Below are 23523 nucleotides of genomic sequence, written 5' to 3' on the forward strand. Positions count from 1 at the left end.
TTTAGGTGAATCTTCTGAAAATATGCTAGGGCTTAACAGGTGCTATTAGTGGCTGCAGTGCAGTCCATTCTTTGTGAATTCGCCCCTCACAGTATAATAAGTTACTAAACTCCAACCCACACATCAGACCAAAACAAAACAGTGCAGTACCAGGCAGGCTCTTTTGCCTAGAGGTCTTCTCAGACGGCTGTCCTGGGACTAAATCTTCTCAGACGGTTGTCCCTGTGATTAAATCTCGGGTGTTTTTTTGTCTGATTCATCTGATGTTTCTAGTGTATCAATTAGGGCTTCATCCTCTTTGTTAGTTTATTAATTAACCTGTCTATTTGTTGTTGTTTAATGGTGTTGTTTTCCCCCCCATGCTGAATGAGTTACATTATTGTAAAATGTGTTAAGCATGTCATTGGACAACGTCCTGCTCATCAGCAGGGGTGTAATCAATGGTGTCGATACGGAGGGGAAAGATTAAAAAAGAACGGACCTTCAGTACGGTGTATAGAAATGTAAAACTGTATCGGCGATTCTCCTCTCGTTCTCCTCCCTGGGTCTCGTCTTCTCTCAGTTTAACTGGTGGTCGATTACCATGGCAGAAGTCGAAGCTTGGAAGCACTGGGGTCAGCCCTGACTGTAAAACTGTACCTAACTAAAGTCTTCTTGGCTTACAAGCCACTGTGTATTCATAACGTTAGATTCACTTCTAAATTAACGGAATCTTTTTGTAACAGGTGTAACTTCAGGAAACAATCTTAGTCAACAAGCAGCGTATCTGCCCCATCCTCTAATGTCTTGTCTCCACTAGCCAGGGTTTAGCCGGGGTTTAGCCAGGGTTTAGCCAGGGTTTAGCCGTGCAGTGGCACAAGTGAGCGTCTCCATTTTCTTTATAACCTGGCCAGACCGCGTGAATACTTTACGCAAGCAAGTTGTCCTTTTGCGCGATCTGATTGGCCACTGACGTTTCTGGTCATGTGACATGTGCGCCCAATCGTGTGACGGCAAGTTCTTTGGACGGTTAAGCTTAGGCGCGCTTTCGAAGTTGGTTAAGGTTAGAGTTTGTCTTGGAGCAGGGTGAGAGTCCTCGCTGTCAGGTGAAAAGAAGCGGCTGGCGACTCCACGTGTATCGGAGGAGACATGCGATAGTCTTCAACCCTCCCTAAGCCGACAGTGGGGGGAAATGCGCGCAACGACCAGGAAGGGAATTGGCATAACGACTAAATTGGGATGGGAGAAAATATGGGAAAAAAGTGAGAACAAAAAATAGATAATAAAAAAAAAAAAAACGCAATGGAGACGCAAACCATACCAAACCTGGCCATGGCTAGCTCCAGCCAGGCTGGACATAGCTAATGGACTGGTCAGGACTCCCTGGAAGAAGAGATCTTGTATCTCAATGGGACATTCCTGGATAAATAAAGGATAAAAAAAAGAAATAAAATGGAGACAAAAACCCAACCAATGGAGACATGGCATAGGTTACACAGCAGCCTTTACCATTGATTGAATTGTTGGTGTTATTTTACTATCATCTCATCAGCAGGACTCACTGTGTAATGTCACATCCTAGAGAGGTACAGGGCAATTTGTCTGGTCCGGGGCCATGAAGAGGAAGGCAGCGAAAGGTAACGTTCTTACCGGTACGTCGTGGCTCTCCCTCCGCAGAAAGCCAAGAGGGCAAGACTCCCAGCCCGTCCATCAGCCGCCAGTCCAGCGTGGAGACGGACCGCGTGTCCAGGGACTTTGTAGACTTCCTGAAGAACCTCCACAAGCCTGGGAAAGAAATCCATAAGCAGTGCCGGGCCTTCATCGACAGCATGGCCAACAAGAAGGTCTGTCGTTGTCTACATGTTGAGAGTGTTTTTTTTTTTTTTTGCCATTGCAGCTTAAAGGGTCTATAGATAACATTTTATATAGAGTAATCATTAGAATAAATAAATAAGGGCACCCAAGTGGCGACCCATGTAACGCGCTGCGTCGCGAAGCGGCCGACCCGGGTTTGGTTCCCGGACCCGGCGTCCTTTGCCGAATGTCTTCCCCCCCCCGCTCTGTCTCCCGTTCTTCCTCTCTCTCTCCCTCTACCGGACTGCCCGGTAGTACAAACAAATAAAAATCTACAAAAAAAAAATAAAAAGAATAAATAAATAATACATTCACACTTTCTATTCAGCTTTTACAAAGGTGTGGAATAAAAGTCTTGCTTTTCCCCCCAAAAAAATTATTGATTCATGAATTTATCATTAAAAATCTTTTTTTGGCAGGTCCAAAATGAATGTTGTTGTTTACATGTTACCTGCATGTATCCCCTCCCTACTTCCCATTTCCCCACGTGGAATGCACCTGATTGGATAAATGACCAATAGTGTGAGAATTACAGGTGTCCATGAGGGACACTACGCATAACAAAAGACAACTACAGGTGTCCATGACAACGTACTGTATACGTAACAAAAAAGCAACATATTCCATTCAATCGCATGAGTTTACTATGGAGTTCTCTTTTAATGGGTGTTGTTCAATGTGTCAGATCAGGATGGGAGGGAAGGCTTCCATGCAGTAATTGGAACATGCTGTATACTGGCATTGAGCATTGATGTCATGCAGCAGACGCTCACTGTTGATTCGTCAGTCAGCATTGACCCCATGACCCCTTTTGTCCTATCAGGACCTCGGTGCTGACGAGCTGTCGGAATGCGTTCAGGATTTCTACCAGAACATGTCTGACCGCCTGATGACCCACTTTAAAGGTCGGTTCATGGATGGTTCTTATTCATGGAAAATGTGAAATCAAATGACCGATTACTAGGGATGTCCGATATTATCTGCCGATATTGGCATTCAAATGTAATATCGGAAATGATCGGTATCGTTTAAAAAAATATATATATATATATATTTTTTTTACATTTATTTAACCTTTATTTACCCAGACAAGCAAGTAAGAACAAATTCTTATTTTATGTATTGTCAAAAGTATGCATAATGTTGTGTTAATTCCACGAGATATGTAAGGGATAATGATAGCTACGAGGTCATTGTCGCAAAATAATTGACCGACACAGAGTTTAAAATACCGAGGCGCAGCGCCAAGGTGTTTTAAACGTCAGTGAAGGTCAATTATTTTGCGACAATGATCGAGTATAGCTATACATTATCCCGCTTATTACATGGCTAACTTACTAACAATATACCTAATTCATCGACAAGACGAGATCAAATGCAGACGCAGTTGTTCTGTGGCTCTGTCAGCCCAAATAAAGTGATTATTATTATTGGCAGCCGGCAGGTCTGTGGTCTGATTGCATGACTGAGTGCAGCTGTGCATATGCTGAGCAGCACTGATACAGTGTGTGTAGTGGGCTTGATTGGTCCAGCTGCGCACAGCGGTCATTATTGTTCAGCAGAGGTCCGTTATCGAGTAATATCAGACCTCTGACGAGCGCTATTGACCAATCACAAGCAAGCATTTCGGCGAATGTGAAAACGCCATGTAATAAGTAATGTTAATTGCCTGAAATTATTATGTTTTTTGGGGGGGGGGGGAAACCCCGCATATATTGGTATCGGTTGATATCGGTATCGGAAATTAAGAGTTGGACAATATCGGTATATCGGATATCGGTAAAAAAGCCAATATCGAACATCCCTACCGATTACTGAGGTATCATAGTGTGATACCAGTCTTGTTTTGTGGTCAAATTTGTTCCGACAAACGTGATAAACGAACAATATAAAATGTCAGGAATGTAGTCTTGAGTTCAGCCCTGGTGAAAACTGTCTCTGGGTATTTTACTGTATAGGGGAAACAGGAGCTTGACGTAGATAGCCTAATGCCTATTTTACAGACAGATATACTAGTATTCGATTTTTGGAGCACTCTTTATTATTATTCTCCATGTTGTCATGTTTTTGTTTATAAACCCCTAATTCATAGTCAATAAGTAGTATTGAAGTATCAGCCTATACTGTGGTCGCCAGGCTCGTCGGAGCGCGTGGAGCGCGTCATGGACCAGGTGGAGAAATACGTCATGACGCGTCTGTATAAGAGCGTCTTCTGTCCCGAGACCACCGATGATGAGAAGAAAGACCTGGCCACGCAGAACCGGATCAGGTGAGTCCGTGTCTGCCAGGACCACAACCACAGCCACAACCAGTACCAGAACCACAACCAGTACCAGAACCACAACCAGAACCACAACCACAGCCACAACCAGAACCACAACCACAACCAGAACCACAGCCACAACCAGTACCAGAACCACAACCAGTACCAGAACCACAACCAGAACCACAACCACAGCCACAACCACAACCACAGCCACAACCAGAACCACAACCACAACCACAACCATGAAGCACTTTATTCAATGTAGGAATACACTGTGGTACATCAGTGCAAGAACACACAACAGTCCAGGTTCTAACAGGACAACACACTGAATGAATGAATGAATGAATGAATTATTTTATTTCGAATGTTTACACATACAAATAAATAAACATAAACAAATAATTTTTCGAAAATGTTTACAAATAAACAAACGAAAAGGATAGGTTTGAAGCCGAAGGCTTATAGAGCAACCTACCCCTAATTCAAAAACAAATTCAAAAAAGTTAAAGTTTTCAAAAAAAAAAAAAATCAACAATCAAAAATCAACAAAAACTGATCCAGAAAAGAACATACTTACTTGACTATAAGATTCTAGAACCCTGTTTTTAAACATCTTTTTAAACTTAAAAATACTTAAAAACTTAAACAGGGTACAGGACAGAGGACATATCACATTATTGTAAAGACAGGAGACTGATGGACTATACAACAAATCTAATATATACAAAATATAAGCTATGTATGTTTTAAGCTGCTGTCTTGGCCGCAGGCTTCCCTTGGAAAAAAGAGCATTGTGTCATGGGACTGACCTGGTTAAATAAAGGTGAAATAAAATTAGAAAAATAAATAAATGTGGTAGTCCTCCCCAGACCGACAGTAGGACAGCATGAGGTAGTCTACACCCTCCCCAGACCGACAGTAGGACAGCATGAGGTAGTCTACACCCTCCCCAGACCGACAGTAGGACAGCATGAGGTAGTCCCCTCCCCAGACCGACAGTAGGACAGCATGAGGTAGTCTACACCCTCCCCAGACTGACAGTAGTCTACACCTTGTATGTGTCTGTTTTCCAGGGCCTTACACTGGGTGGACATTGAGATGCTGTGTGTTTCTATGGACGAGGAGAACGCAGAGGTGTCAGACAACGTGGTCAAGGCAATAACAGGTCAGACTGGACACACACTGTCAATCTGGTCACGTTTAATCGACCAATCCCAAGCTCCGCCATACATTTTTTGATGTAGAGGAGTTATTTCTTTATAAATTATTTGATGTAGTTTGATGAGTTATTTCTTTATTAATTATTTGATTTAGAAGAGGTATTTCTTTATTAATTATTTGATTTAGAAGAGGTATTTCTTTATTAATTCTTTGATTTAGAGGAGGTATTTCTTTATTAATTCATTGATGTAGAGGAGGTATTTCTTTATTAATTCATTGATGTAGAGGAGTTATTTCTTTATTAATTATTTGATTTAGAGGAGGTATTTCTTTATTAATTATTTGATTTAGAGGAGGTATTTCTTTATTAATTCATTGATGTAGAGGAGTTATTTATTTATTAATTATTTGATTTAGAGGAGCTATTTCCTTATTAATTATTTGATTTAGAGGTGGTATTTCTTTATTAATTCATTGATGTAGAGGAGTTATTTCTTTATTAATTATTTGATTTAGAGGAGTTATTTCTTTATTAATTATTTGATGTAGAGGAGTTATTTCTTTATTAATTATTTGATTTAGAGGAGCTATTTCTTTATTGTGGACCACGTATCATCACAGTGGGAGAGGCGCGGCTCCTCCACAGCAGCTTGAGACACACAGGCCTCTCGTATGGTCTCTCTCTCTCTTGTGCTTAAACACCCTCAGATGAAGGCAGCCTGAGACACACAGCCTTCTCGTATGGTCTCTCTCTCTTGTGCTTAAACACCCTCAGATGAAGGCAGCCTGAGACACACAGGCCTCTCGTATGGTCTCTCTCTTGTGCTTAAACACCCTCAGATGAAGGCAGCCTGAGACACAGGCCTCTCGTATGGTCTCTCTCTTAAACACCCTCAGATGAAGGCAGAGTTGTAGAATAAGGGCTGAACAAACAAACCAACATTCCAAAACACATGGTAATCACATAAGTGACCTCTGCAGGCAAGATAACCTCAAACCACAGAACAATTGAGCTGGAATGTCTCTCGTTTGTTTCTCAGAGCGACACTCATAACACATGTTGTAATGTTTATCTGATAAATAATGATGAATGTGTTATTATAAGAGATTATTAAAAGCCTTGTGTTCTTTTTAAAACGATTAATTATATTCTTGATGTCCGCCAGCCTGTTTGTCTTGAAGCTTCCACTGAAACAAAGTTGCCAACATTAGAGCTAGCACGTCCACCCCTACATGTGACCATTCTACTACTGTCACCTGCCCTGCCACCTTTAGCCAGTTTGAGCCTGTGTCCCTTGCTCAGCTAGAGGAAATTATTGCCCATATGAAGCCCTCAGGCTCCCCCTTAGATGTCCTTCCCCCTCACCTTGTCAAAGAGGTCAGCGGGGTCATAGGACCAAATGTCCTAACGATCATGAACAACAGCCTTGCAGGTGATGTACCTGTACTTTTTAAACATGCTGTGGTGCAACCGCTTATTAAAAAGCCTAACCTGGACACCTCTGTCCGCTCTAATTTCAGGCCTATCTCCAAGCTCCCGTTTTTTGGAAAGAATTGTACTTGTCCAATTAATGTCTTTCCTTGACACACATGGCATTCTGGAGGTCTTCCAATCCGGTTTTAGAGCACTGCACAGTACCAAGACTGCACTCTTAAGAGTTTTTAATGATATCCTTCTGGCCACTGACTCTGGTGACTCCCTTATCCTCGTACTTTTAGATCTCACTGCTGCCTTCGACACAGTGGATCACAATATCCTGCTCTCCCGTCTGGAGCACTGGGTTGGCATTAAAGGCTCAGCCCTGGAGTTTTTTAGATCATATTTGTCTGAGAGAAGCTTTTTAGCCTGGGCGACGCTGTTTCCTTCACAGCACCACTCCCCTGTGGGGTTCCCCAGGGCTCAATTCTCGGGCCAATTTTATTTGTGTTATATGTGCTCCTCTTAGGGCCTATACTCCGAAAGCATGGCGTCTCCTTTCACTGCTACGCAGATGACAGTCAGATCTACATGCCATTAAAAAGAAACAATAGCAACCCAGTGAAACCATTGTTAGCATGCCTTGATGATGTTAAGGCATGGCTGGCATTAAATTGTCTATGTCTCAATGACAGTAAAACAGAGGTCATGGTGTTTGGTCCCAGCAATGGGCATGTGTCTCCTCCTGGTGACTTGGGCCCCCTTGGGCTTTTTGTGAAGCCAACTGTAACCAACCTAGGGGTGAAGTTTGATTGTGACCTAAAGTTGGACAAGCAGATCAATGCTGTGGTGGGAAAGAGTTTTTTCCAACTTAGGAGGCTGTCCAAGGTCAAACCTTTTTTATCCCGTTCTGTTTTCGAAACTGTAATCCATGATTTTATGACCTCTCGCCTTGATTACTGTAATGCCCTATACGTTGGCGTCAGTCAGGCCTCCCTCTCTCGTTTGCAGCTAGTTCAGAACGCCGCTGCCCATCTGCTAACGGGAACACGAAAGCGGGAGCACATTTCCCCTGTGCTGTCTGCCCTCCACTGGCTTCCTGTGCGTTTTAGAATTGATTTTAAGGTTTTACTGTTTGCTTTTAAATGTTTGAACGGCTTGGCACCGGGTTACCTCTCGGACCTGCTGGAACCTTATGTTCCCCCAAGGTCCCTCAGGTCCTTTGACCAGCTCCTCTTGGCTGTTCCAAACTCCAGGCTGAAGCTTAGGGGGGACCATGCTTTCGCTGTGGCAGCCCCAAAGCTCTGGAATGAACTGCCACTGCATGTTAGGCAGGCCCCCACTCTGCAGGTGTTCAAATCACGCCTCAAGACACATCTATTTGCTCTGGTTTTCCGTGTTTTAAACCGTTTTTGAGAGACCTGCCTTTTTATGTGACATATTGTACTTGTTTTTATTGTGTGCTTTTATTAAATTTTTATGTTTTTATGTTTTATCTTATGTTGTGGACTTGTACAGCACTTTGGTCAACTTTGTTGTTTTTAAATGTGCTTTATAAATAAAGTGGATTGGATTGGATTGGATATCAAATCACCAACACTACCAAAGGGCAATTTTTACCATATATATATATATATATATATATATATATTTATTCTTACCGTATATATATATATATTAAGGCTGTCAAAGTTAACGCGGTATTAACACGTTTTTATTTTTTTTACTAGACTTCACTCAGGTGTATTATTGATATTCTCATTGATACTATGTTTGTTTCTGACTCAAAGTGTGTGTGTGTGTGTGTGTGTGTGTGTGTGTGTGTGTGTGTGTGTGTGTGTGTGTGTGTGTGTGTGTGTGTGTGTGTGTGTGTGTGTGTGTGTGTGTGTGTGTGTGAGAGATAGAGAGAGAGAGAGGGGGTGAGAGAGATGAGGAAGGGGCAAGAGAGAAAGAGAGCTGGGAGAGTGTGTGTGTGTGTGTGTGTGTGTGTGTGTGTGAGAGAGAGGGGGGGCGGGGGTGTGAGTCCTCAGCCCATGTATGGGGGAATGTAACAAGTTCCTAATGTTTTCTTTCCCCTATTATTTCATGCACACTTTATTCATTGTTTTAAATTATTATTTTCTTTTAAGTTATTTTGTGCATCACTCTGTTTTGAATTTGATGCAAATTTGCAATGCATGAGGTTCATCCTTTTGTGTTAAATGGCTGCATAAAGCAAGCATTTGTTGACTCTCATGTTGATAAGAGTATTAAAACGTGGAACTTGAAAAATATCTGTTTAACACTTTCCGTGCCACTCACGAGATTTCTCTGGTTTTTTTATAGGTGGTTGCGTGCCACTCACGAGATTTCTTGGATTTTTTATTTTTTTATTTTTTTTATCGATCTGAAAAATTATTGCATCACCCGAGCCTACCCGAGTATAGCCGAGGGGCGCCGGCGATCACTGTGGAAAAAAGCGCCCCCTGTCGTCTCCCAGATGACATAAGTGATTTTGGAATGGACTCAATGAAAATGAATGGGGAAAAAAATCCGGTACTCCACATTTTCCAGTTCACTGATCCAGCCGGGGTTACCACAGTTCATTCTGGAACCTCAGATCCCCGCGGATCATGGAGATCTACAGTATAGCGTTGGATCCATACACGTATCGATTTTTTCTAATGGTGATCAGGTATTGGAATATACCAGTTGGATACCATCTGATGTCAGGTAAGGACTCTATGTTATCAGTGTTAGGGTAATCAGAGTAAGTTTGATGAAGTTATAAGCTGTTTTGTGAAATGTCTTCTTTCGGTTTCACTGTAAAAGTCTGTGAGGAAATCAACGGAGCGATTATCCGCGCGCGGCCGTAATGTGCTTGCGTGCACGTATAATATTGATCATCTAGCGTTTATTTGAAAACGATTCATAAAAAGGCCGACGAATATCAACGTTGTGGAATATTCCACTAAAAGACGATTTTCATAGAATGCTCCAGAATGAGCTGTTTTTTTATATCAAAACGGGGGCTTTTCTAAATGCTCTAAAATGGAAACGACGCGATAAAAAAACAATCTGCCTTCACAGCACTGACTGGAAAATAGTCTTTGATAATGCGATGGGCAGATTAGACACATAGCCATAATTTAAAACATAGATTAGGCGATATTAACGGTAACATTGGCGCCGATCGTGGCATTCAGCCGGTAAAACGGAAAACCAGGCGTGGCGCTCAAAGTGTAAGGTAGATACAAAAATTATAAAAAAAAAATTGATTAATTTGCGATTAATTGCAAGTTAACTATGGACAATCATGCGATTAATCAGATAAAATATTTTAATCGATTGACAGCACTAATATATATATATGTATCTGTCTGTACATACCTACACATAACCTTTTACATATCTGTAGATACTATATCTATATCTGTACATATCCCTTACCTACTCTTATAGTTACGCTGCTGGCCAGTATGACTTACTACAATAATATATTGTCTGTACATAATAATACTACAACTCTGTACATACATCTGATTAGCACTACACCCAGTAGTACTAATTTATATAATTTATACCCAGTTTAATCATTGTACATTGTATATTACTATTGCACTTTACTGTTACATTACCATGCTCTGTAAATAACTCATGTACAGATACTGATATGCCTACTTTGTTTACTTGTTTATTGCACAATGTCACTCTATTGGTTGGACTCTTATTATTATTATTATTATTATTATTATTACTTGTATTATGCACATCGTTGTGGGCGAGACCCCCCGCATTTCACTGTATACCTGTATGCCGTGACAAATAAAACTCTTGTATCTTGTATCTTGTACATTTGCACTCTGGCTGGATGCCAACCGTCTTTTCGTTGTACTGTACTTGTGCTGTATGATGACAATACATTTTAATCTAATCTAACCTAATCTAATTGAACCTAATCGAATTTAATCTAATAGAATCTAATCGAATCTAATAAAATGTAACCTAACCTAATCAAATCTAATCTAATTTAACCTAACCTAACCTAATATAATCTAATCGAATGTAAACTCTGTGTGTAATTTAACCTAACCTAATCAAATCTAACCTAATCTAACCTAACCTAACCTAACCTAACCTAACCTAACCTAATCAAATCTAACCTAACCTAACCTAACCTAACCTAACCTACCCTAACCTAACCTACCCTAACCTAACCTAAGCTAACCTAACCTACCCTAACCTAACCTACCCTAACCTAACCTAACCTACCCTAACCTAACCTAACCTACCCTAACCTAACCTACCCTAACCTAACCTAACCTACCCTAACCTAACCTAACCTAACCTACCCTAACCTAACCTAACCTAACCTGACCTAACCTAACCTAACCTGACCTAACCTAACCTAACCTAACCTAACCTAACCTAATCTAACCTAACCTAACCTGACCTAACCTAACCTAACCTAACCTAACCTAACCTAACCTAATCTAACCTAACCTAACCTAACCTAACCTACCCTAACCTAACCTAACCTAACCTACCCTAACCTAACCTAACCTAATATACTCTAATCTAATGTAAACTCTTTTTTTTGAACAAAATTGACATGACATACAGTAAAACTAGACACACAAACATTAAAAGTAAAAATCCACAATAAATCATAGGACTATGATAGTCCAGTATTTAAATCAAAATAAATGTAGATTAAAGGATATACATATACATAATAATAATTACGATACACTACAATACATACAAATGCTCTTGCTGGCTCTTCTGCACCCTTCCTTTCTCCTTCCCCCCCACCCCCCCCTCAGGACCCCCCTTGGACAGTAACCACCATTTCGTTTAACACCAAGGATCACAAATTCAAATGCTGTGCTCTATCTTCTCCACCATATCTGACCAAATTGCTATGTTGGCTTCACTGACACCCAGAATTCGTGCGGTAGACATCTCTAAATAAATCACATCTAGATAGGTAAGAATCCATACCTTCAGGCACATTTTATCCGGTTGAATCCAGCGTGATGCTATTAACTGCGGCATGGTCATGCTAGACCTACAAAAGGCCTTCGACACTGTCAATCACACCATTCTGATTGACAAGCTAAAAGCAATTGGTTTTGATAGTTTATCAGTGAGCTGGATACAATCCTACCTGGAGGGGAGAGAACAGATGGTGGAGGTAAACGGTACCCTATCCCCCCCCCTCACAGTGAACTGTGGTGTTCCACAAGGAAGCATACTAGGACCACTACTGTTCCTAATTTATGCAAATGACATGTCGTCAGCTTGTGACTGCAACTTGTTCCTGTTTGCGGACGACTCAGCCCTGCTGGTCTCTGACAAGAACAAATTACAGGTTGAAAAAAACCCTCAGCTCGGAACTAGGCAAAATCTGCATATGGCTCGCCGACAACAAACTATCATTACACATGGGCAAAACAGAGTCCATTCTCTTCGGTTCAAATAACAAACTCAGCAAAACAGACGGCTTCTCAGTTACAGTGGGTGACAATATTGTCACAAGGAAAGATGAAATTACCTACCTGGGTTCCATCCTAGAGGCTAATCTTTCCTGTGACAAAATGGCATCCAATGTAATAAAAAAAGTCAATCAACGAACTCGATTCTTGTACCGGATCTCCTCCCTGGTAAACAAGTATACCCTGAAGACTCTGGCAGGAGCACTCATTCAAGGGTACTACGACTATGCTTGCACCTCATGGTACCAAAGCACCTCAAAGGCACTAAAAACCAAATTACAAACATCTCAAAACAAACTAGTCAGACTACTGCTTGACCTGACTCCTAGAACCCACCTCACCCCTGCACACTTTGCCAACCTAGGATGGCTTAGAGTAGACGACAGAGTACAGCAACTTGCAATGGGCCTGGTCTACAAGATACACTACACGACCAAGGTACCCATGTACATGTCAAAATACTTCCCAAAGGTCAGTGAATACCACGATCACAACACCAGAGGGAGCTCCACAAATCATGTAAAACCCAGATTCGGCACAAACAAGGGACTAAACACGTTTCGCAATTATGCCACAACAATGTGGAACGCCCTACCCAAAGCTGTAAAGGAATGTAAATCACTACCCACCTTCAAAAACACTCTCAAAGAACACCTACGGGAGACTGCAATTCAAAACTGGCCCCTACAAATGTCCTAACCCAGTTGTACAATAAAGACCAAGCATGGCTTTGTCAGTATTCCAATGTACAGCCCCACCCAACCCAACACCTACACAACCTCCTCCAATGTACAGTTTCCATGTCAAATGTATGTCAGTATTCCAATGTACAGTGTGTGTCCCCCCCCCCCCCCCCCCCCCCCCACCTCCAATGTACAGCCCCACCCCACCTACCCAATCTCCCCCAATGCACAGTTTCTATGTCAAATGTATATACTCTTCTTCTGGATTTTTTTAGTATCACAAACAGTACTGTATTTGAAAATCTGGTATGTCATAAATGTATAGATGTAGCAGTACTGTCTATCTGTATGTCATGTGTGTCATATGATGAATTGAAAATGGGGGACCCTGATGGAAACAAGACGAAAGTCTTTCTCAGGTCTGCATCCTCTTAACAATTGTATGTATTGAGCTGTACTGTACTGTACCCATTCTGCAATCTGTTAATAAACTTTTCAATCAATCAATCAATCAAACTTTTTGGCAGCCGTAAGACCGGACAAGATTAGCCTCTTAACATCTAATGTAAACTCTGTGTGTATCGTTCACACAGACGTCATTGAGATGGACTCCCGGCGGGTGCCGAGGGACAAGCTGGCGTGCATCACCCGCTGCAGCAAACACATCTTCAGCGCCATCAAGATCACCAAGAACGAGCCGGCGTCCGCCGACGACTTCCTGCCGGCGCTCATCTACATCGTGCTGAAGGCCAACCCCCCGCGGCTGCAGTCCAACATCCAGTACATCACGCGCTTCTGCAGCCCCAGCAGACTGATGACCGGGGAGGACGGGTACTACTTCACTAACCTGGTCAGTGGGGCTAGGGTGTGTGTGTGTGGCCCCCGCTTATTCACCATGAGGGCCCACAAGTCCCCACAAGTGATGAAAACGAGATTTATTCATTGTGGGGACATTGGCCGGACCCCACAAGGTGAAGGAGCTATTTTTAGGGTTATGGTTAGGTTACGGTAAGGGGTTAGGCATGTAGTCATTATGGTTAAGGTACGAGTAAGGTAAGGGTACAGTAAGGGGTTAGGCATGTAGTCATTATGGTTAAGGTGTTAGGCATGTAGTCATTATGGTTAAGGTAAGAGTAAGGTAAGGGTAAGGGGTTAGGCATGTAGTCATTATGGTTAAGGTAAGGGTAAGGTAAGGGTAAGGGGTTAGGCATGTAGTCATTATGGTTAAGGTAAGAGTAAGGTAAGGGTAAGGGGTTAGGCATGTAGTCATTATGGTTAGGGTAAGGTAAGGGTAAGGGGTTATGCATGTAGTCATTATGGTTAAGGTAAGGGTAAGGGGTTAGGCATGTAGTCATTATGGTTAAGGTAAGGGGTTAGGCATGTGGTCATTATGGTTAAGGTAATGGTAAGGTACGGGTAAGGGGTTAGGCATGTAGTCATTATGGTTAAGGTAAGGGTACAGTAAGGGGTTAGGCATGTAGTCATTATGGTTAAGGTAAGGGGTTAGGCATGTAGTCATTATGGTTAAGGTAAGGGGTTAGGCATGTGGTCATTATGGTTAAGGTAAGGGTACAGTAAGGGGTTAGGCATGTAGTCATTATGGTTAAGGTAAGGGTACAGTAAGGGGTTAGGCATGTGGTCATTATGGTTAAGGTAAGGGTACAGTAAGGGGTTAGGCATGTAGTCATTATGGTTAAGGTAAGGGTACAGTAAGGGGTTAGGCATGTAGTCATTATGGTTAAGGTAAGGGGTTAGGCATGTAGTCATTATGGTTAAGGTAAGGGTACAGTAAGGGGTTAGGCATGTAGTCATTATGGTTAAGGTAAGGGGTTAGGCATGTAGTCATTATGGTTAAGGTAAGGGTACAGTAAGGGGTTAGGCATGTAGTCATTATGGTTAAGGTAAGGGGTTAGGCAAGTAGTCATTATGGTTAGGGTAATGGTAAGGAGTCAGTGGCTCAGGAGGTAGAGCAGTTGTCTCAGAAGGTTCCCGGTTCGATTCCTGCTCCTCCCGGGTAGCGTGTCGAAGTGTCCTTGAGCAAGACACTTAACCCCTAATTGCTCCCGATGAGCAGGTTGGCACCTTGCATGGTCGCCGCCTCCGCCGTCACTGTGTGAATGTGTGAGTGAACGGGTAAAATGTGAGGAACAAATTGTAAAGCGCTTTGGATAAAAGCTGTTATATAAATGCAGCCATTTACCATTTAAAACCTGCTGTACCTCAGTCCTCACTTCCACATCTCCCCCTGGTGTTTGTCTCTTGTATGAACTCAGTTTAACTCTGTCTCATGTTTAACTCAGTGCTGTACCTCAGTCTCTTCACCTCCACATCTCCCCCTGGTGTTTGTCTCTTGTATGAACTCAGTTTAACTCTTGTCTCATGTTTAACTCAGTGCTGTACCTCAGTCTCTTCACCTCCACATCTCCCCCTGGTGTTTGTCTCTTGTATGAACTCAGTTTAACTCTTGTCTCATGTTTAACTCAGTGCTGTACCTCAGTCTCTTCACCTCCACATCTCCCCCTGGTGTTTGTCTCTTGTATGAACTCAGTTTAACTCTTGTCTCGTGTTTAACTCAGTGCTGTACCTCAGTCTCTTCACCTCCACATCTCCCCCTGGTGTTTGTCTCTTGTATGAACTCAGTTTAACTCTTGTCTCGTGTTTAACTCAGTGCTGTACCTCAGTCTCTTCACCTCCACATCTCCCCCTGGTGTTTGTCTCTTGTATGAACTCAGTTTAACTCTTGTCTCATGTTTAACTCAGTGCTGTACCTCAGTCTCTTCACCTCCACATCTCCCCCTGGTGTTTGTCTCTTGTATGAACTCAGTTTAACTCTTGTCTCGTGTTTAACTCAGTGCTGTACCTCAGTCTCTTCACCTCCACATCTCCCCCTGGTGTTTGTCTCTTGTATGAACTCAGTTTAACTCTTGTCTCGTGTTTAACTCAGTGCTGTACCTCAGTCTCTTCACCTCCACATCTCCCCCTGGTGTTTGTCTCTTGTATGAACTCAGTTTAACTCTTGTCTCGTGTTTAACTCAGTGCTGTACCTCAGTCTCTTCACCTCCACATCTCCCCCTGGTGTTTGTCTCTTGTATGAACTCAGTTTAACTCTTGTCTCGTGTTTAACTCAGTGCTGTACCTCAGTCTCTTCACCTCCACATCTCCCCCTGGTGTTTGTCTCTTGTATGAACTCAGTTTAACTCTTGTCTCATGTTTAACTCAGTGCTGTACCTCAGTCTCTTCACCTCCACATCTCCCCCTGGTGTTTGTCTCTTGTATGAACTCAGTTTAACTCTTGTCTCGTGTTTAACTCAGTGCTGTACCTCAGTCTCTTCACCTCCACATCTCCCCCTGGTGTTTGTCTCTTGTATGAACTCAGTTTAACTCTTGTCTCGTGTTTAACTCAGTGCTGTACCTCAGTCTCTTCACCTCCACATCTCCCCCTGGTGTTTGTCTCTTGTATGAACTCAGTTTAACTCTTGTCTCGTGTTTAACTCAGTGCTGTACCTCAGTCTCTTCACCTCCACATCTCCCCCTGGTGTTTGTCTCTTGTATGAACTCAGTTTAACTCTGTCTCATGTTTAACTCAGTGCTGTACCTCAGTCTCTTCACCTCCACATCTCCCCCTGGTGTTTGTCTCTTGTATGAACTCAGTTTAACTCTGTCTCATGTTTAACTCAGTGCTGTACCTCAGTCTCTTCACCTCCACATCTCCCCCTGGTGTTTGTCTCTTGTATGAACTCAGTTTAACTCTGTCTCATGTTTAACTCAGTGCTGTACCTCAGTCTCTTCACCTCCACATCTCCCCCCTGGTGTTTGTCTCTTGTATGAACTCAGTTTAACTCTGTCTCATGTTTAACTCAGTGCTGTACCTCAGTCTCTTCACCTCCACATCTCCCCCTGGTGTTTGTCTCTTGTATGAACTCAGTTTAACTCTTGTCTCGTGTTTAACTCAGTGCTGTACCTCAGTCTCTTCACCTCCACATCTCCCCCTGGTGTTTGTCTCTTGTATGAACTCAGTTTAACTCTTGTCTCGTGTTTAACTCAGTGCTGTACCTCAGTCTCTTCACCTCCACATCTCCCCCTGGTGTTTGTCTCTTGTATGAACTCAGTTTAACTCTTGTCTCGTGTTTAACTCAGTGCTGTACCTCAGTCTCTTCACCTCCACATCTCCCCCTGGTGTTTGTCTCTTGTATGAACTCAGTTTAACTCTTGTCTCGTGTTTAACTCAGTGCTGTACCTCAGTCTCTTCACCTCCACATCTCCCCCTGGTGTTTGTCTCTTGTATGAACTCAGTTTAACTCTTGTCTCGTGTTTAACTCAGTGCTGCGCCGTAGCCTTCCTGGAGAAACTGGACGGCCAGTCCCTCAACCTGTCCACGGAGGAGTTCGAGCGCTACATGTCGGGCGAAGCGTCCCCCCGCCGGCCCGACTCCGACGGCGGCTGGCCCGCCGACACCCTGGGGCCCGCCCCCTCCGCCGCCGCCGCCAACCCCGTCCTGGCCCAGCTCAACCAGAACCTGGACCTCCTGTCGGGCCTGGGGAGCCGGCAGGAGAAGCTGATGGAGGCGGCGCAGAGTCTGCAGAGCGACCTGCTCTCCTGGCAGGAAAGCGTGGAGCGCGACGTCCAGGACATCCTGGAGAAGTACCCGCTGGAGATCCGACCGCCGCGGGCCTCCTCCTCCTCCGCCATCGACGCGGAGAACGTGGAGAACGACCGCCTGCCGCCGCCGCTCACGCCCCAGATGTTCGCCGGGTAACGCGGAGTTCCAGAGAGGAACGGCTTCTCGTTGTGTAAAGACTGTGTATGTTAAACAGGTGAACCGTCTCAGATCGTATTATTATGGTGCCGTTCAAGAAGTTGGGGGATTTCTCACACAGTATTACTTAGTGGAGGATCTACCGTCTTAATCCCTGTCGGCTTTTGTGTTTTATCCTGAGCTCGTTTTTTTTTATGGTCTGAAGATGCTGGGAACGCGTAACGGCTAGGGAACGCACACCGCTATCACGCTTTACCATGTAGCATATTGCTGTTGTTGGGTGGAAACCCTGTATCTCCAAAAAGAAAAGGCTAAACTTGCCTAGGAATGAAGGAAAAACAAGCTCGCTTTCAGATCAACACTCCTGTCTTCATGAAGTTCTAGTAGACGTTGGGTTTTAAATCGGTCGTGTAACCTACACGTTAACTGTCCATTCAAGTCAATACATTGAAAGGAACTAAATGGGAGATGCAAGGTAAATGGATCAGTATTGTAGCTACACTGTCATCATGTGAACACTTCTTATGTCACTCTACGCTGCTACATTGGCCGAATGTAGCCTTTATTGTTATTAATAATATACTTTATTTGTATAGCACCTTTCGTATAAGAATTGCAGCCCAAAGTGCGTCACGTCAGTAAATACAGTAAAATAGACCTAAAAGTAGCATAAAATAGACAGAAAAAAACAATGCAGAAAGTAAGAAAAGGGTAAAAGCAGATTTATAGTTCATTGTCTTATCTGTCATCGTATTGCAGTGGTTTCTATATCTCAGTTGCGGTACATCATTTTATCGTGTGAATTAATGATAAAAAGCAAATATCAAGACAGAATTAAAAGTCGGAGCAAAATGATGTCTGAGGAAGGTGAGTTTGTGAGTTAAAATGTACAGTTTCAGTTTGATACTTTGATAGTGAATCACATTGATACTGAATCACACTGATACTGAATCACACTGATACTGTATCACACTGATACTGCATCACACTGATACTGAATCACACTGATACTGCATCACACTGATACTGCATCACACTGATACTGAATCACACTGATACTGAATCACACTGATCACTGTATCACACTGATACTGAATCACACTGATACTGTATCACACTGATACTGCATCACACTGATACTGAATCACACTGATACTGTATCACACTGATACTGCATCACACTGATACTGAATCACACTGATACTGCATCACACTGATACTGAATCACACTGATACTGAATCACACTGATACTGTATCACACTGATACTGAATCACACTGATACTGAATCACACTGATCACTGATACTGTATCACGGTATCAAACACAGTATCCTTAGCCTGCAGTCCCACAGTGACTGGATTATCCAGCATGTGATTTTACATACCCAACTAGATATGATGATACATATCGACATCAAAAGTCCTTTTCTGGATATTATGATGTTTATTATTATTTTTTCCATCCATCATTATGTCAAATCAAATCAAATAATTGGCCTATTACGCACTATTAGTATTTCCTGCTAATAACATTTTAAGTTAAAAAAGAAATACAACCAAATGCCATAAAAGCATCAACAAAAACAGAAGAAATACATTTAACAAAATATGTCCATATAGTTTGCATCAGTGTAGATAGATTAACAATATAGTGTGATTGTGGCGTAATTTGTGTATTTTAATCAAATAAAATACCCTGTTCTTCTTTTTATGCTATAAAAGGGAATGTCTGTTCCCATGTCATTTGTTATAATTGTTGTTTGATGAACTGACATCCAATATTGTCAAAAGCTCCAAATAGTCTGACACTCCGGATGTGGACCGTGTATAAACCTACCATTGACCGTGTGTAAACCTACCATTGACCGTGTGTAAACCTACCATCCGTGTGTAAACCTACCATTGACCGTGTGTAAACCTACCATTGACCGTGTGTAAACCTACCATTGACCGTGTGTAAACCTACCATTGACCGTGTGTAAACCTACCATTGACCGACTATTGCAGTCGGGATTCCTCTCCCCTTCCGCTTTTTTTAACCGTTTTCAAAATCCCCACCGATAGGATCAACAACAACAACAAGTCTTTGAGCTACTCTCTTAGTCTCTTAGCTCCAACAGACTTTCAGCCTCTGTAATACTCATTGGCTCAGAGAAATGTTATTTATTCAAGTTTTATCATTTTACTGAGTGTTGTGTCTCTGTGGATATATGACCATAATATGTGTCTTTAAGTTTCCCCCTGATTGATAATGGTGACCTCAGCAGTACTACACTATAACGTCAGTGAAAACATCTTAATCATGAAATGGTCCTTTGATGTTCAGCAGCGTAACATTATAATATCACTCGACAGTGATAATGTCTGTGTATTGTAAACAACATTTTTGTTTGTTCGTTTCTTTGTTGTTTTTTCCAACGCCAGTGAACTGCTGTAATTTGATGCTGGGTTATAGGCTACAAATTCATGATGTCATGCTCTAAAGAGGGACTACAGTAGAAGCTGTAACGGTACTCATCTTACAATACTAACTGACAGTGACTGACTGTTGTACATATATACTGTATGTATATTTCTCAAGTTTTAAAAATGAATTGCTTAACACGTCACTATTTATAATGTATTTGTCATGCAGTGTTTATTGATGGTGTAATGAATGCCTGTTTTATGAATTAAAAACTCATGGATCCATGACTTGCAGTTTTATTTGAAATGCACAACATGCAGTGTGCCTGCTGTAAATGGCTCTTTACTGCCATCTCCTGGTGGCACCACAGAATGCACTAGGTGACTTTTACTGGAAAGAATAGGTACACAGTTCCTTTGCTCAAGTAAAAGTAGAAATACCCAGATAAAATAGTACTCTGATGAAAGTAAAAGTCCTTGTTTCATTGACCTCTGAAGGTCATGTTAAAGCGGTATTTAGTCCAGTTTTATTTGAATTATCGGAGCATCAAAATTGGTGGTAGGTGGGGAGAGACGGCAGGATGACATGACATTAGTGACAGTGCTTTGTACAAAAAGGTTACTAGAGAAGTTAAATGATAATCTCAAATGGGCTAGGATGAAGATTAAGCCTAGTAAATCGAGAAGCATTTCATTGACCAGAGGGAAGGTAGTAGAGAGAACGATTTACGTAGATGAGGAAATTCCATCGATAAGGGACAACAAGCTGCAGTGAAAAGTTTGGGTAGGTGGTATATTGAGTAGTTGCATGATAGTGAACAGATAGAGCAACTTAGGAAAGATGTTGTAGAGGGGATAGGAAGGATAGAGAAGTCAGTGCTTCCAGGAAAGTTTGTATGTGTATGTCATAAATGTCACTATGAATTGAAAATGGGGGACCCTGATGTAAACAAGACAAACGTCTTGTGTTCTTCTTGTGCAGCGTTGCAGTCTGTAGAAAACATCTCTGGTATGATGACCCTGTAGCGGTGTTGGTCAGTAACGCGTTACTGTAATTGTATTACTTTCCCAATAATGAGTAAAGTAAGGCATTGCCATTTCCAAAATAGTAATTACATTACAGTTACTAATCCAAGTAACGCTGCGTTACTGCGTTGCCAGAATGCAATGTGTTTTTTTGTCCTATAACGTTAGATTATAAATACGTGGGAGATGACGTGTGTCACGACTGAACTAGTGGAACCCAATATGCAAACACAGAGACAGCAGACAGGACTTGGTATAACCCAAAAGACGGGTGCTTTATTGTATAATCGGCCAAGCCATGGCATGGGGATACTTATACTGTCCAGAATCGGATACTCAAGTAGTTCAGGGTTAGAGCAAGGAGCGGGGTAGTCAGCCAGGCGGTGGGTCATACACGGTAGCGAGTTCCTCATGCGGTCCGGGGTGTAGGCAAGGAGAATCGTCAGGCAGGCAGAGGTCAGGCAAGAGAGCTCCAGGAGTAGGGAGAGCACGCGGAGCCAGATGAGGAACTATGAAAAAGAGAGACAGAATGGGTAAGACACGAGAGAAGGAACACGGAATATACGACTAACTAGAAGTGAGCAAAGAACTATGACTGACTGGGTAATACTAAGCTACGATCTGGCAGCATGATGACATCTGCGCCAGGTTTAAGTAGGTGCTGTAAATGTCCTAACCCAATAATACACGAGACCCTCTTCTTGGGACCAAGTAAGGTTTCGTCGATAATCCAATGTAGTTACCCCCCCCCACCCAACCACCTCCAATGTACAAATGTTCCACAACGTTCGATCATGACATCATACTGTGACATCACAAATGTTCTAGAATGTTCTATTATGACAAAAAAAGCCGGTTCAATGACTTTATCTAAATCCAATCAATATTCCTAATGCCGTTTCAATGTAAGGTTATAAAAATAAACATATAAACATTCATATAATACAATAACCTAAATATAGCTTTGGCTCCTCCACCATCTGCCATGCTCTTGGGAAAGACAAGTCCACAGCACTTCCCATCTTCCATTCACACACTGGCTGTGACACAACTTCAACATTTTGCGGGAAGGGGAAGAAGTCTGCATGGGTGGCTTGGAATGCCTACCCTCAAGTCACAGAGGCCTTCAACTTCATGGCAGAAAATCCATTTACTCCTGTGACCATAGAAGCCCAGCACTTTCACCTTCTGGAGCGCTTTACCATCATCCTCTATGACAAGACTAGTGAATTGAAACCTGTCGATGAAGCACGGCGAGTGTTGTTCTGTCAAAGAAACAGATCCATGGAACACATTCCACCTACCCAAGATGCACTTCTGCAACATGTAAAGCGAATTGCTTACCAGTCTGGGATCTGGGCGATGTCTGACCTGGCCCAACAGCCGGCACCCAGTCCTGAAGGGTGGGGATGGACCTTGGATGGAGAGGTCTGGCTTCCTGTGTGGAGCACTCTACCCATGGCATCAAAAGCCTGCAATGAACTTGTGAAGTGCAATTGAAGTGGTTGTGGTGCAAGGTGCTCATGCAAGAAGGCACATTGGAAATGCACAGATCTTTGCAGCTGCCATTGGGACAGATATGTCACAGCTTCTGTGCACTCACCCGGAGATTCCCTGGACCTCTCTCTCGTGCTTCCTGGACTCCAGCCTTCCTACCGCCTGCCCGCTGAGGAAGATTCCGACCAGGATCAAAGCCAGCGTGCCATGGTTCCCAGTGCCAGACCATGGCCACATATGGTAGGCTACAGTCTAGTTCTCTAGTCTATTCTATCAAGCTTCTTTTATTGTTTTGTATTTTGTGCTGCCTTACAACCTACAACCGTGCTTACCAGTGTTTGCTTTTGCCCCTCAGTGATTCCCCTGGACCTGTCAAGACACCTTGTGACCCCTCTCAAGCCTCACGTTCCCCCAGACGTTCCATGGACCACTCCCTCATGCTTCCAGGACTCCAGCCTTCCTACCGCCTGCCCGCTGATGAGGATGCTGACCAGGATCAAGGCCAGCATGCCATGGGTCTAGTGCCAGAACCTAGACACATATATACTGTACAGTCTTGATTCTATTAAGCTTTTCCAGTGTTTTGTATTTTGTGGTGCCTCGCATTCGCTACAAGCTCGTACTTACTCATGTTTCCTCTCGCTCCCCAGTGACGCCTCCAACCAACTTTCCCTGGACCACTCCCTTGTGCTTCACAGACCCCAGCCTTCCTACCTCTGGACTCTTGCTCAAACACAGGCACACATGCTGGACTCTTGCACACACTCTTGTGTGTGTGACTCTTGCACACACCTATGCATATTGGTCATACGCAACATCATTCCCACATAGTCTTTGCACCATATTATACTTAGTTCCACACTCCATAACAGTTAAATACGCCTATACGGGCTAAAGAGTTATGATAATAATAATAATAATAATAACAATACATGTAATTTATTGAAGTTCCTATGTCTCTGTGCCACCTCCCTCCGCCATAACTTTACGAGATAAT

The 23523-nt window shown here is 42.8% G+C and overlaps 1 protein-coding gene across 1 annotated transcript in view; it reads left to right on the top strand.

Moving 5' to 3' along the window:
* rabgef1 (RAB guanine nucleotide exchange factor (GEF) 1) overlaps positions 1–20274 on the top strand; it is a 45593-nt gene extending 25319 nt beyond the window's left edge. The window contains exons 4-9 of the mRNA XM_084320648.1: positions 1657–1823; positions 2657–2738; positions 3970–4102; positions 5176–5267; positions 13434–13690; positions 17162–20274. Of these exons, the coding sequence (XP_084176774.1) occupies positions 1657–1823; positions 2657–2738; positions 3970–4102; positions 5176–5267; positions 13434–13690; positions 17162–17596 (1166 nt within the window). The 3' untranslated portion in view covers positions 17597–20274. The remainder of the gene's footprint in view (positions 1–1656; positions 1824–2656; positions 2739–3969; positions 4103–5175; positions 5268–13433; positions 13691–17161) is intronic.
* Positions 20275–23523: the final 3249 nt, after the last annotated feature.

This window comes from Notolepis coatsorum (genome assembly GCF_963971535.1).
Source record: "Notolepis coatsorum genome assembly, chromosome: 8".
Lineage (NCBI taxonomy): Eukaryota > Metazoa > Chordata > Actinopteri > Aulopiformes > Paralepididae > Notolepis > Notolepis coatsorum.